Here is a 15,859-nt window from a genome sequence, read left to right on the forward strand (position 1 = left end):
ATTGCTAAAAATAACTTAATTCAGATCTCCATTACTTTCAGAAAAGAATATGAGACTATGTACAATAGCTTTGATCCAGTTACATAACTACAAATTGCACGGCCATATGATGCGTGTACATTATGCAGACACGGTTGTAACCTTCGCTAACGACCAAGTGCGTGCAAACCATTGTTCTGAACTTCTCTGATTCCTGAACAGCAGTAGCGTGTAGCCCCTGCCCACGCATGAAGTTGCCCAAGCACCGCCATATCCGCCGTGCGCCTGAACCAAATCCTCTTTGGAGGTGCTTACGATGGCTTCAAATGTGGAGAGAACTGCCTGGGATTTTCACTTGGAGATGACCCTCATAAACCGGCTCACGGAGCTAAACGCGGCCATGACATTGGTCATCATTGAAGGCTCCTCTTCAGGTTGCTCACTGGCGCCGCCGCCGCCAAATATTATCTGCAGATTAGAATGGTGTCACTAATCGTGAAGATGTAAATTATGGACAGCACTAGCACTTGATGAAATGGGTTTTCCAGAACGAGGTTGTCTAACTTGTACTATCAAAAATAATGGCTGATCCTCTAGCTAGTAGGCCCAGGGTGACTTCTTGTTCTCTGTCTTGTATAGAGTGTCAGTTGTTTGACAGCTTAATGTGTGTGCGGTCGGTCGCACAATGTCACAATGATACCTAGAATTCGAGAAATCAGTTTCCTCTTGGGTGCTTGCAGCTTCTATAGTCTATACACGGTCCAATAGCAGACTCGTTTTTTCGACAGTACTGATTCAACTTACCAAGTAGTACTAACAGGCACACAAACGCAGCATGGCGATGGAGAAAAAACTAATCATGAAGATAAAATCAGCTATACAGTGTCTAACCTCAATATCTGTTGCATCAGGACGACTTGAAGATTCTCTGGCGAGCAAATACCGATTGGGTCTTTTTGGATCATCATAAAACACTTTCCACTTTCTGAAACATGAATAACAGATATCTTCAGCCTATTACTTTACTGAACATTTAATTGGATTGTAAGAAAAAGGCAACAAATATCGACGCACTCAGGATAGCATCTGAAGATTGCACCGGTAGGCAACGGCCTCATCGAGTAAACAGTGGTAAAAGTACTGCAAAATGGGTGATGGATGTTAGAAAAAGACAACAGGGAAATACAGTGGACAAAAGAGGGAAGGAGATATGCACTAATACTACCGTTAAACTGCTTAATGGATTACCATAAATATTTTAATAAAATGAAATTTGTACAGATGACCATCATTTATAGGTATAGTATATAGTGGACCATACTTCAGAGCATTTCAGTATGGTTTCATGAAGATGCATCACTAATTCACTATTCATAACTCTTTGACGAGATCTGTTTCTATAACTTGGTACTTATTTATGTTGAGGCAACTAGAAACAGTTACATATAGTGGTAGAGAAGATGTTTCTCAGTCCATAGTCTGATACTTCTCAAGCCACATCCATACTCTGATATCCACAATCAACAACTGTTTATATCTCGGAAAATACCAATAGCACATATATAGAGGCAACAATGTACAGATGTTTCCGTTCACTTACCTTAAGAAATTTCTGCGTAGATTCCGAACATTATATCCCACTCCAACATCTCCACTAACAAGACGTGGGTTCCACATGACAAGAGGTCTTATCTTCAGTGGATTAAAACTGGAAGTTATTTCAAGATACCATATTGAGTGGAACATATATACAAATGATAATAGTGATGTACAGACTGTTAAAAAAATTATACAGGATGTGAACATAGATGGATGTGCCTGGGAAAATGAAAAATGGCATGCGATGGGTATGCTAAGCTGATGTGCAAATGAATATAGATCCTACAAATATACATGCATGCCAAAATGACCTGTAAATACACATGCTGATCCTATCCTACCAACTTTGCTTGGGACACAAAAGATGGAATTCATTTTCCTTACTATAAAGTATAAACTAATGCACATGTATCTGCTGAAATTGAAATTTTGATCAGGCATTAGTTACATACGGGATCATCAGCGAGTTGAGATGCGATGCGTTCAACAGATTCAAGCATCTGGTGGTCAGGGATAATCATAACAACAACTCCGTCATCAGTATCAACTGGCTTTCGGTCGCTAAGACTGCAATCAAGATAAGAGAATAGACAGATTTTAGATTCACAAGAAATGTCATGGCAATCATCTTTTACGCCTTCATGATAGAAGCAACTAATAACATCTACTTCTCTAAAGAAACTCAAATTGGTCCACATCTTGTCCTATCCTGTGAACCAGTCAAGTAAAATATGATATCCACGCCACAAATCATTTGGAGAGAATTTACTGGAGTAAATAGCATAAAACTACTACTTTACAGGCTAGGGTTCCAAAAAACTACCGGTTTTCAATTTTTCGCTGATAACTACCAAGTCAGGGGTTGGCTGTTTCAAAAAACCCTAAACACTCGTTGCTAGCGATTTAAACCGTTTTATGACAAGTCGGGCCCACTCCTAAACAATCCGTTTGTTTGACCGTTTGCTCTGACCGTTAACTTACATGTGGGACCCACGTGTAAGTTGCCTCTTCTTCCTCTTATCTTCTCTTCTCTCCTCCTGTCTCTTTCTTCTTCCTCTCCTCCTCCCGACAAACACCACCCACCGGCGGCCACCTCCACCATCCGTCGCGCGCCAGACAAGCTCGACTGCAGGAACAAACGCCGCCTGGAGGGCAGCCGCATCGCAGGGGCACGGGCCGTGGCATGGCCAGGGCTCGGTCCGTCGCGAGCCGCGCACCATGGCCAGGAGCAAGGGCGCCGCTAGCCGCGCCATGTCCGGTGCTTGGGCCGTCGTAAGCCGCGCGCCATGGCAAGAACGAGGAATGTGACGGCCGCGCCACCTCCTTTCGCTTGGCCGGCGACCTGGCCGCTGGCGAGGTGCCGGCGCCGTTCCCAGAGATCACGCAAAGGGCCCGATTGCTTTTTTCAGAAAATAGTCAAGGACCTGATTGCTTTTTTTAAAAAGTTACAGGGACCTGATTGCTTTTTTAAACTTACAGATATACTGATATATCGGCCCTACATGTAAGGTACCAGTCAAACAAACGGTTCTCTTACGTGCGGGTCCCAACTGTCATAATCACAATTAATTTTAAAGCATTCTGTTTTTAGGGTTTTTTGAAACAGCCAACCCCTTACTTGGTAGTTATCAGCGAAAAACTAAAAACCGGTAGGTTTTTGGAACCCTAGCCTGTAAAGTAGTAGTTTTATGCTATTTACTCAATTTACTGAAAAGATCTTAGCAACAAAATTAATGCGCTTCGCTATAAATACTTCTAGCAATAGCATGTAACATGAATAGAAAAAATGGACCGTCACATATAACATGCGCACCAAATTTGAGTAAGGAATCCATCCACCACTGTGTGGGTGGGCTACTGGAAGTGAGGCAATACCTAGCACACTTGAACTTTGCGTCTTTCCACTGATGCTTGAGAAGGGCAGCCACCCCAGCGTCAGGGAAGACGGCCTTAACTACCTGTGGTAGATCAGACAGCAAGTTGAATGTGAAGAACAGATATTCAAGGTACTTAAACGACAAGATTCACAATTGATGGGGGCCTTCAAATCAGGGGCATCTCAGATAGAGATCAAAGAGGGAGAGAACTGGGCATTTAAAAATCTGTGTGGGTGATGAAATCGGCCATGCAACTGCAGATGGATCAGACAGAGCAAAAGCTGCATTTATTCATCGCTAAATGACCTTGCATCCAAACCTGGCCAGTCTCCTCCGCGAGCGTGTCGAGGAGTATTCTCGACAGCGCCCAGACCTCGGCCTGCGCTCCTTCCTGGTTGAGGAACTCCAGCTGAGGGATCAGCAGCTCTGCCTACAGCAATGATGATAACACAAGAACAGATCATCAACGGTGAGAACGCGATGCGAGATCGCAAAACTGCATGACCGACACGAGAATATAATTGTGGATGGAACTTGAACATTGAGAGTTTGAGACTGTTCCGTTCCATGGCGTTACAAGTAAAAAATGCAGAAATTTCACAGCAGGTTAAGGCTGAACCAAACTGTCAGATCAGTGGATATATGGGCAATTGGAAACGTACGATTCCTCGCATGCCGCCGGAGTTGACGAAATCGGCGCTGGCCTTCCCCGACTGCCATATCGCGCCCTCCAGATCCGGCGGCAGGCAACTGAAGCCACAGAGACAGCGAGAAACAACGCACGCGGTCAGTCAGACGCGCCACAACCCAAAGCAACGCGGCGGCGTTTCCCGGAGTCGGAAGCGTGCCTCACCTGTCATCCTCCAGCACCGCCTGCCCCGCCGCGCCGTCGGCCTCCGATGTCGCCGGTGCAGCCGGCGCGGCCTCCGTGGGAGCGTCCGCGGCGTCGAACTTGCCGAACTTGGCTTTAGCTGGGGCAGGCCCGCGGCGGACGCGCAGCCGCCGCGCTGCGGAGGAGGCTGCGGCGACGGGCGAAGGCGCGAGGAGCTGGCGGGGGAGAGGAGGGGAGGGGCGCGCGTACTGCCGCGAGAGCAGCGCCGGCGAGGTCGCCATTGATTGCTTCGTGCGGCGTAGGCGAGAAGCAGTACGTGGCCGAGCCGTGACTGGCTGCTCCTCCGTGCTGCTTGGATAACGGTGGGTTTGGTTCGGAGACGGGATCACCGTCCGATGGAGAACTCAACGGTCCAGATTGTTTGGAATGATTTAGTTGCGTAAAAGTGTTGGTGTATGGTTTAGACCCTGGGGCCTCAGGGGTGTGGATAGGTCTCAGTCGACTTAACCAAGTCTCAATCAAGTGACATAACACATCATAAAAATAAAAAAAAAATCTTTTTTGCAGGAATCTCAATGAACGATCTCTCAGATATAGCATCGACGGAGACATAACCAAGTCTCACTACATTGAGATTTACCAAGACCGTTAGACTTTAAACCGTGCTTGGCATTACGCCGGATAAATCACAAGGGGCCACCCATTTGTCAATCAATTTGCGTTTCGGTTAATTCTTGCATGCCCGCTATTGCCCTTCGACCTCTGTCGACCCGAGCTCCCCACCTCCAGCTAAACCGCCATCCCGCCGTATCTGAGCCGGCACTGCCCTAGCCATCACTCTAAACACCTCCCCCAACCTCTACGGTGCCGGTACTGGTGACCCCAACCCCCTCCATCACAACTTCACGAGTACCCACACCGCTCAACCTCCGCCTCGGCTTTGCCAATGACTCCATGATCAGCAGCGGCATCCCCATCTCCGACTCGTTTCTCGAGTCGCCCTTACCAACGATGACACAGCCGGCCATGTCATTTCCGCCTCCGGCTCCACCTACCAAAATCAACTTACAGGCCTCCACTGGAGAATATCAAATGCATTATCATAATCCTATTTGTTGAATCGACCTTTTGTGTATTTTGGTGTTTGTTTGATCCCTTTTTTTACTACTTTTGCGGCTGATTTTCAACATCAGATTACAAAATAAGCACTTCACAAACTGAGCAGCGTAGCGTGCACTCATCTAGCTTATAATCAGCAGAGAAAGAGGTATAGCTATCTTCGTGATTATCGTTAAAATTCTACTGAGCAGTTACAACTTAGTACAAGCCCCACTGGAACCTTGATACACACTGAACTGAACTGTATTACAAATCGTAGCCATTCATTCTGAGTATATCTGTGAACCTGTGGTATTGTCCATCCGACCATTTTCGGATGCAGAGCAACCAAAGATGCATGGTAATATCACACCCTGGCACTATATTTCTAGTTCAGTTGTTGCAGGCAGTTGCTGTGCTCTGCATTTCCTTGCTGGTCGCAAACGACTTACCGCACCCGCACGTCTTCGTCGCGTTTGGGTTCTGGAAGTTGAAGCCGCCCCCAATGAGGGCGTCGCTGTAGTCCAGCTCCATTCCAAACATGAAGAGAAGGCTCTTTGGGTCGCAGACTGCAGGCACACAAAATATACTGTCTCATTAGAGTTCCAGTAGACCGTAGACCAGGTGGTTTGGCCTGATTAGGCAGAATGGGTTGTCACATGTACTTGTGATCAACAGCCTGTGGACTATTTTTTCAAGCCTTCAAGGATTTATTTGAACCGCAAAACTGTTACTCTAATCTCGAGCAGAAATGCAAATCAATGTCCTCTCAAACGTATATACAGTCAAGGCAAAGCAGTTACCTATTGTGAAACCCTCATACTCGATGACTGAATCGTCGGGGTTGGCGCTTCCTCGGCTCTCAAACTCCATGGTGTAAGACATGCCAGAGCATCCACCTTGTTTAACTCCAATCCTCAAACAGAGATCTTCATTCTTTTCGGACCTCATTCTATTCAGATGCTTCAAGGCCTTCTCTGTCAATGAGATAGCTGGTGCAATGCTACCAGGCGTTGCGGTCGCAGCTGCTGCAAAGTATGGTAAATGATTTTACTAAGTTGATGCTGAACAAAACCTGTCTGAAATTCTGCAGCATTTGCATAAAGCATTTAACATCCCGAAAATTGTAGGATATATCTGACTATCTAGTAGCCATCAAATCTTCGGTGTTTCCTCAACTGAATCCTTGCTCATGCAAGACAGATGAACTATGAGTGATGTAGGATGACTGGAAGGACCGGGTTATTGAAGCCAACTTCAATCTATGCCGAGATAATCGTGTTCACCAGTTGTGACACATTTCTAAAAATATACAAGTTTACAAGGGAAAAAACTTATAACGACAACATCTTTGCTTAATCCCCTTGGATGGATAGGAATCGTGCAAACAAGGCCTAAGTACCGAACTACTTATCTACTAACGACAGATACAGATAGCTAGATATATGCATACGGCATATCAGATATGGCTTATAATGATCAAACTGATGTATAATAATTACATTATTATCTATAAATTTTATCTGGTACAAACAAACTCCAGAATACCACAGAGAAGAAAACAGAAACATGCCACACACGTACTCCCTCCGTTCCAAATTACTCGTCGTGGTTTTAGTTCAAATTAACTGCTTTCCCACCTGACAGGCTGATACTGCAACCAGAAGTAGGATTTCCTAGGAGCATGTGTCCGATCGACCCATGTTGTCTAAATTGTTTAATAGGGGTCGTGGACGGAAGATCTACAATTAGGATGGGGTCGCTCTGATTATAAGCCTAGTGGGGACAACCACTTTGCCACACAAGTTACTAGAAGGCAACTAACTTAGGCAATACAGGCAAGGCAACGCCATCAACTACGCACTCAGCAATCTCCCATCAACAATTTCCGGCTGCCTGAATCAAGATAGCGATGTGCGCTACAGCTACATCAAGATCAGCCCCTATGGCCATCGCTGCATATTTCTCACGGCAGGCAGCTACGCATCAATCCGGCTTCATTTTACCGGTTCTCGCAACAGAAGAAGTCTGGCAAGGGGATTCGATCCGAATCGTTCCAAGCTAAAACGCTCCAACGTATTTTCAATTTAAAAATATGCGTGGAGGAGAACATCTAACATCTGGTTTGACCACGGACCTGGAGGCGCGGAGGCGCGGAGGGAGACGGCGCGGGAGCCTCCGGCGCGGGCGGCGAAGCGGACCGAGGAGACAGGGGCGGAGGGCGAAGGGGAGACGGCGAGGTGGGGGCGCGCCGTGCCCGGGAGGCGGCCGAGGAGCGGGGGGGCCGTGGTGCCGGATGCGAGCGCCATGATTGGAAATTGGGTGGGGCTGGGGAGAGAGGGTGGGGGAAAGCAGCGACGACGACGCGGCCGAGAGAAAGAGAGGGAGGGAGCGAGGAAAGATCCTGTGGCTCGCGGGCCGCCCCGACTTTGGTGGCTTGTGGGCTCCGGGCTGTCTGCGGTCCACAATTATGTATTGTTTTCGAGATGGACTTTTATTTACTAACTTCTTTATTAAAGAGAATTTGAGTTGATTTACTATTTTTGTAACAACTATTTGACTTTATAGATTATAATAAAAAATGGTTAAAGACCCCCAAAATAACGGTACTCCCTGCGATCCTTAGCGTTACAAACCTAAGACAAGTAATATGAATCGGAGGGAGGATAATAGATCAAAACAACTTAAGAAAACTTGAACAACAATAAAAAAATTTGGATAAAACTGAAAATTACACCAAGATCCGTTGAATCTGCGGGAGAAAGCCGGCACAAAAAGCCGGCACAAAAAGCTAGTACTTGAGTAGCCGCATGAGCCGTCCACTGAAGAGACGAGAACCTAAGACCGTTAGACACACAATTAAAGACATATCCCTTGCAATACATGTTTGTCAAATTATTGCTTTATCATTGCACTCCTGAAGAAGACCAAACACGCACGAAGCTGAAAGAACCACAAATCACAACAAACATCAAAGTGAACGCCAACACAAGAACATAACGTGTTCGGACAACAACCTACTCCCTCCGTTTGGAATTACTTGTCACAAAAATAGATAAAAATGGATGTATCTACAGCTAAAATACATCTAGATACATTCATTTCTTGGACGAGTAATTCCGAACGAAGGGAATACTAGACTAGGAGTCTTATCTAGAACTAAAGCGCTGCTAGCTCCATGAATAGAACTGAGAGACCTTTCCTTCATGTTATCTCGCGCTCCATCCTAGGGGTGCCGCCACCGCCACTGACGATAATGTGGGTTTAAACTCAAAAGGAAATCCATTTAGCAACATGTTAGGCATTTTATCTTTTGTAATTGGCACAAAATATTGCATCACTTGAAAATAAGGTCGTCCCACTTAGCATTCAGTAAGTCACAAATGTATAATATTTGAGTTGGTCATAAGCTAGGCCCCTATCTGGTGCGCCTTAGAAGTGCGCCATTACTAAAAAAAAATTAAACCACATTTTTTTAGAATTGTTTTTTTCGTTTTTTCTTAATCTCGGGTCACTGTGGCTTAATCTCAGGTCAATATGCTTAATCTCAAGTCAAATCGCACTTCGTGGTCAAACTTCCCGGAAGGTCACCCACAGGCACTTGTTGATATATCTATCATATCAATCCTATTAAACCTTGTTGATGTCTAGGACTTTGTTCATGTTCATGAGTGTGATGAAATTTTGAAAAAATATTTCAAACTTCCCGGTCATATTACGTATCATATTTTGAAAAAAAAATCCAAATTGTTTTTAAACCAATTTTTTTCTGTTACTAGTGGCGCACCTAGCAAATGGTGCGCCACTAGTAAGTTTGAATTTTTTTTCATTTTCCCCCTCTAGATCTTAAAGGCCCTGTATCTTTCATTCAATTCGTATGTAACTTTTCGAGTAGATGATTTTTCATATAAAAAACTTTTTAATCCGAGTTCGTATGCAAAAGTTATGCACATTTTACTAAATTCCAGAGAGATTTTGCAAATAAAGTCGAAATTCATATTTGTAAATTTCTCAACAACTAGACCACATATCACATGAGAAACTTATTTTCTTTTATTTTTTTTACATTTCCATCATTTTCTTTTATTTTTTTTAAACTGAAAAGGCGGTCCGGGGGTGCATTTAGCACCAGTGTTACTAACGGCGCACCTGGTGTGTGGTGCGCCATTAGTAGTTTTGAAAAAACAAAATAAAAAAATTTGTTAGTAGTGGCGCACCATGGGATAGTGCGCCATTAGTAATATGTCAATAATGGCGCACCTGTATCTGGTGCGCCACTGCTATATAGCAGTGGCGCACCACATACATGGTGTGCCATTAATGTCCATATCAGCTATAGCCCTTTTCCTAGTAGTGACAAGCACGAGATGACATGCCGTCTTTAGGTGCGACTACATGGGGTATATATGAGGGCAGTACATGAGAGTCCTTGGAGGACAAGTAAATGAGTTATACTCGTACGCGTCGGTACCAATGCAAACGCCCACACCGTGTGTCCTACGTCTAGTCCAACACGGTACTAGAATTTGGATCATAATTTAATAATCTCCGCCTTGAGCCGAATTCCCTGGAGTAGTCGAAGAAAGTGAATAACTCCAGCCAAATCAGCATAAACAGATTGTGCGTCAAAGTCCATAGGAATAGTGAGAGATACCAACTAAGCCTGAGCAAAACTCAAACTTATTGGTAGGAACTGGCTTTGTCATCATGAGTACTTATCTTTCATACCTTCAAATCACCTTCAGCAACAACATCTCGAATATAGTTGTGACGACCCAAGACCGACGCTCCAGATGCCTTTCAGATATTTCATTGTTGTCGTGTGTTTTATTGTTTGTTGCATTTCATCATCGCATCATGCGCATTGCATCTGCATGTTTTTATAAAGCTTGCATTCGTTCATAGTGTTGGGGAACGTAGCAATAATTCAAAATTTTCTACGCATCACCAAGATCAATCTATGGAGTTTACTAGCAACGAGAGGGGAGGAGTGCATCTACATACCCTTGTAGATCGCGAGCGGAAGCGTTCAAGAGAACGGGGTTGATGGAGTCGTACTCGTCATGATCCAAATCACCGATGATCCAAGCGCCGAACGGACGGCACCTCCGCGTTCAACACATGTACGGAGCGGTGACGTCTCCCACGCCTTGATCCAGCAAGGAGGAGGGAGAGGTTGAGGAAGAAGGCTCCAACGGTAGCACGACGGCGTGGTGGTGGTGGAGTGACAGTTTCTCCGGCAGGGCTTCGCCAAGCACACACGGAGGAGGAGAGGTGTTGGGGAGGGGAGGGGCTGCGCCTTGGGAAAGGTGTGGCTGCCCTCCCACCCCTTCACTATATATAGGGGCAAGGGAGAGGGGGGCCGGCCCCCTTAGATCCCATCTGGTGGGAGGGGCGGCGGCCAGGGGAAGGTGGCTTGCCCCCCAAGCAAGGGGGGCGCCCCCCTTTAGGGTTCCCCCCAAACCCTAGGCGCATGGGCCCTAGGGGGGTTTGGCGCCCAGCCCACTTAGGGCTGGTTCCCTTCCACCTACAGCCCATAAGGCCCTCCGGGGCAGGTGGACCCCCGGAACCCCTTCGGTGGTTCCGGCACAATACCGGCATACCCCCGAACACTTCCGGTGACCGTATGGTGACTTCCCATATATAAATCTTTACCTCCGGACCATTCCGGAACTCCTCGTGACGTCCGGGGTCTCATCCGGGACTCCGAACAACATTCGTTAATCACATACAAACCTTCCTTATAACCCTAGCGTCATCGAACCTTAAGTGTGTAGACCCTACGGGTTCGGGAATTATGCAGACATGACCGAGACACCTCTCTAGCCAATAACCAACAGCGGGATTTGGATACCCATGTTGGCTCCCACATGTTCCACGATGATCTCATCAGATGAACCACGATGTCGAGGATTCAAGCAATCCCGTATACAATTCCCTTTATCAATCGGTACGTTACTTGCCCGAGATTCGATCGTCGGTATCCCAATACCTCGTTCAATCTCGTTACCGGAAAGTCACTTTACTCGTTCCGTAATGCATGAGACTAAGTTACGTTGTGACGTTTGGTACAACCAAAGCATTCCTACGGTGTTCGGGAGTTGCACGATCTCATGGTCTAAGGAAATGATACTTGACATTAGAAAAGCTTTAGCAAATGAACTACACGATCTAGTGCTATGCTTAGGATTTGGGTCTTGTCCATCACATCATTCTCTTAATGATGTGATCCCGTTATCAATGACATCCAATGTCCATGGTCAGGAAACCGTAACCATCTATTGATCAACGAGCTAGTCAACTAGAGGCTCACTAGGGACACGTTATGGTCTATGTGTTCACACATGTATTACGATTTCCGGATAACACAATTATAGCATGAACAATAGACAATTATCATGAACAAGGAAATATAATAATAACCATTTTATTATTGCCTCTAGGGCATATTTCCAACACGTAGTTGCCGTGCCCCCCCCCCTTGCCTTCGTTGACCGTTCCGAGACCATCTAGGTTTTTTGAGTCCCTCTTGTCTGGCCGCATAATCTCTCTGCACAGTGCACAGACCCCTCGCGTGCGCGTCCGAAACTTCCCCAAACTTGAACCGGGTTGTCGTAACCGATGGGTCCGGATCATCCCCGAACATCCGTAAAATATCTTCGCCTTTTTGTTCGGACTTCCCTAACATTTTTATCTCGGACCATCCGGTTACGATCGGAGGGACCTAACCACCCCAAACTTATCTGATTTGCTATAAACACTGAGCAACCCTAGTTTCTAGGGAAGATGTCCCATCCATCCTCCTGCCCACCGCCACCTACCTACCTTCTCTCTCTCGGGATCCATCCCGCCGCCACCTGGTCGCCCCTTGATTCCAACACCGACCAATCCCCATCGGATTCCATCGATCCAACCAGAAACTCCCCTCGATCTCCACCTACACCCCCATCCTGCCCCGCCTCGAGCCAGGAGCTCGTCCACGACCCCGAGCCACTTCTCCCACCGGCAACCGAAGCCACCGACCAGGACCCCGTCGTCCTCCAGCAGCAACCAGGAGCTCAAGCTCCCTTCTCTCGGTCCATGGCGCCCTCGCCACGAGCACGCAGGACCGCGCCCTTCCTCCCTGCTCTTCCTTCCCTTTCTCTATTTCTTCACCTTTCCTCGAGTTAATTGCACAGAAGTACCACAATTGAGACATCACATGCAGATTGGTACCACGATTGCTAATTTTTACGTGTCAGTACCAACATTGGTCCAGGTTTTTGCAAAAAAGGCTAAAAGGCTGATTTATACGTATTGACAGTGTACCTGACTGTTGGGGCCCGTCTGTCAGGTGCCGACGTGACATATTTTTTGCAAAAAAACCCCTTGCTTTATACATAATCACATAAATACCCGTTATTTTTGCGAAAAAAATGTTAATGTGAGAGACTTTTTTTTTGTTCGGACTTGTTTGAAAGTTTCCAACGAACTGGACAAATAAATAAACTAAACAAAAAAATCACCCGCGCCAGGTTTCGAACATGCGACCTGCAGCACATAGGCGGACCGCGCTAGCCACCAGGCCACAACGAAGCTTGCGTTAGGCTATAGGCGGGTCGTCTTTATATTATAGTAGACACGCTGGGCTGGCGGCCGAGCCCAGCGCGTCTGCGTGCCGTGAATTACTTATTTTTTAATCATAATATCAATACATTTTTTTGCGATTACATATTAGTGCACTAAAATAGTGCAACTTTTATTAATACTTACTAAACATTTTTTTAGATAGGCTTCAATACATGATGAACATGTTTTCGAATTTGCATGAACATTATCTTAATGTACGTTGAGCACCTTTTCTGCGTATAGTGATCATTTTTCAATGCTTGATGAACTTTACTTTGCAAACAGTGAGCATTTTTTAATATATTGAACTTTTGGGTTGAACATTTTTGTAATTTAGGTTGAACATTTTTTTAATATATACGATGAACATTTTTTTAATTTAGGTTGAACACTTTTTAATATATACGATGATCATTTTTGTAATATAGGTTGAACATTTTCTTAATACATGATGAATTATTTTGACAATGTGTATTTGAGAAAATGTTCAGCATGTTTTAGAAACTTATTGCGTAAATCCTAAAAATAAGCGAAAACCAAAAACAAAAATAAAGCATAATAAGATAAATAAATAGAAAAGAAATCTGGGCGAACGAGCCCAGCACGCGCGTCAGTAAAACGCGAAACGAAAAAACAATTACAGGCTTTGGCTGGCCCAACCACCGGCCAGCCTTCGTTTGCTGTATAAAGAAAATCCTGCCTGGACAGTAACATGACCAGCCCTTTGGCCTGGTGGCTAGCACGCTCCGCCTACCTGCTGCAGGTTCGAAACCTGGCGCGCGCGAATTTTTGTCTCACGTTAACATTTTTCCCTAAAAATAACGGGTATTTATGTGATTACGTATAAAGTAAGGGGGTTTTCTGCAAAAAAAAATGCCACGTCGGCACCTGGCAAACGGGCCCCAACAGTCAGGTACATTGTCAATACGTATAAATCAGCCTTTTAGCTTTTTTGCAAAAACCTGAACCAATATTGGTACTGACACGTAAAAATTAGCAATCGTGGTACCAATCTGCATGTGATACCCCAATTGTGATACTTCTGTGTAATTAACTCCCTTTCCTCGCTCATCTCTCTCTGTTGCCTCTCCACGGCAGACGGCACACCATGGCCGGCCTCTTCTTTCGATCCGTCGCCGTGCCTTCGTCTCCTTCAAGCAGCAGCAGCCCCGTGCGCCTTCGACCACGCCTGACCACCGAGCCGCCTGCCTCGTCCTCCCCTGTGCCGCGTCACCGCGGGGCTCCCGCTCGGGAGGAGCACCCGAGCACGCCCGGCGCCGCATCGACCACGACCAGACCATGCCCCTGCTTCCTTCTCTCTCCCTTCGGTTCTCTCTCTCCCTCTGGTCTCTCAAACTCTCTTGCTTTCTCTGTTCCACGGGACGCCATGGGGGCACCTCGCTCGAGCTCCGCCTCCGCTTCTGGTTCGCCGCCGCTGCCGCCCCCCCGCGCCTCAATTCCGTCCCCGCGTCGTCCCTGCACCGGCGCCGTCCAAGCCCGTTCCCGGCCAGATCCGGATCCGTCCCCCTCGTCCATCCACGTGTTGCCGGAGGTCGCCGCCGTGCCCTGCATCCCGCAACGGTATCGCCAACCGCCGTCCCCTGCTTCACGAACGAGACGGCCAGCGCTGCCCCCTCGTTGACTTGGTCCAGCGCCAGCGTGGACGAGTGCCGCGTCGCCCGCGCGAGCCCTCCTCTGCTTCGCCTTCGCCGTGGGCCGCCAGATCCACCGACCGGCCTCAAGGCCCGATGTGAGCAGCTCCCCCGCGCCCTGGGCCAGATCTCAGTTTCGGCCCGTGTCATGTTTTTTTCCCTGGACGATTTTGCCAATTATCCAGTGAATTACTGTTTTACAGAGAAACCCTCATTGTTCATGCATATCATAACTCACAAACCGTGCATCGGATTAAAATGTTTTATATATGCAAAATGCTTAGATTTCCATCTAGGTTCATAATATGCTGATTTCATCTATGTTAAAAATGTTTAAACATGTTGTTTGCATAAATTACATGCCAAAATGGTTTATTTAATAACTAAATAACCGTAGCTCGGAATTAAATAAATTTTATATGTAATTGGGGTGGAAAAATGCATAAATTAACATGGTAGCATTACTTTGCATGTATAACAACTCTAAAATTGTGTATAGGGCAGAACAGTACTGAATTCGAAAATTGCTCATGTGGATTTTCCGGAATTGTTGTTTGTTGTTTTCGGCCTCATTTAAATTGCCTAGATAGGTAGATTTATTATGCTTCACCTCTTGCCATGTTAACCAACATTTAATATTGTTGTGTACATTAGCGAGAGAGAACTAAATAAATGAATGTGGTGTTTCATCAATATAGCTCCACTTAACTTGTAGTATTGTTTGTTGCACTTTGCCATGCCATGCCTCATTAAACCGGACATGCATCATACTTGGTTGTGCATCATGCCATGTCTATGCTAGCTTATTTACCATGTCGTATGCTTCTTTCCGGTTGTGCTCCTTCTCGATAGTTTCGGCTTCGTTGCGATTGTGAGGATTCGTTCGACTACGCTCGTTCGTCTTCTTCATGGATTTGGTCGTCTTCCTAGCGGGATTTCAGGCAAGATGGTCATTATCCTGGATACCACTACTATCTTTGCTTTGCTAGTTGTCTCGATGCTATTGCTATGTCGCGCTACCTACCACTTGTTTATCACGCCTCCCAAATTGCCATGATAAGCCTCTAACCTTTCCACCATCAAAGAAAAAAGTTGTTTGGCTATGTTACCGCTTTACTCAGCCCCTCTTATAGTGTTGCTAGTTGCAGGTGCAGTTGCAGATTGTTCCATGTTGGGACATGGATATCATGGGATATCACAATATCTCTTACTTA

At 46.1% G+C, this 15,859-nt stretch overlaps 2 protein-coding genes across 3 annotated transcripts; both read right to left on the bottom strand.

Annotated features, from left to right (window-relative positions):
* Positions 1-11: 11 nt before the first annotated feature.
* LOC109784983 (uncharacterized) lies at positions 12-4,657 on the bottom strand. Its single transcript, XM_020343587.4, has 9 exons — positions 4,309-4,657; positions 4,118-4,205; positions 3,775-3,885; positions 3,454-3,536; positions 2,031-2,145; positions 1,580-1,671; positions 1,054-1,119; positions 871-964; positions 12-447 (listed from the first exon to the last, which is right to left on the bottom strand). Exons 1-9 carry the CDS (start codon positions 4,566-4,568, stop codon positions 331-333), a joined length of 1,026 nt encoding a protein of 341 aa, XP_020199176.1. The 5' UTR covers positions 4,569-4,657; the 3' UTR covers positions 12-330.
* Positions 4,658-5,561: 904 nt separating this feature from the next.
* On the bottom strand, positions 5,562-7,824 carry LOC109784981 (uncharacterized). 2 transcript variants are annotated; one of them, XM_020343584.4, is made up of 3 exons: positions 7,523-7,824; positions 6,189-6,413; positions 5,562-5,954 (listed from the first exon to the last, which is right to left on the bottom strand). In XM_020343584.4, the coding sequence occupies exons 1-3, from the start codon at positions 7,692-7,694 to the stop codon at positions 5,779-5,781; spliced, it is 573 nt and encodes a 190-aa protein (XP_020199173.1). In that variant the 5' UTR covers positions 7,695-7,824; the 3' UTR covers positions 5,562-5,778. The 2 variants fall into 2 exon arrangements, with proteins under 2 accessions (XP_020199173.1, XP_020199174.1); XM_020343585.4 differs by having other exon boundaries at positions 6,189-6,410; positions 7,523-7,801.
* Positions 7,825-15,859: the final 8,035 nt, after the last annotated feature.

Source organism: Aegilops tauschii, chromosome 7 (assembly GCF_002575655.3).
Source record: "Aegilops tauschii subsp. strangulata cultivar AL8/78 chromosome 7, Aet v6.0, whole genome shotgun sequence".
In the NCBI taxonomy this organism is placed as follows: Eukaryota; Viridiplantae; Streptophyta; class Magnoliopsida; order Poales; family Poaceae; genus Aegilops; species Aegilops tauschii.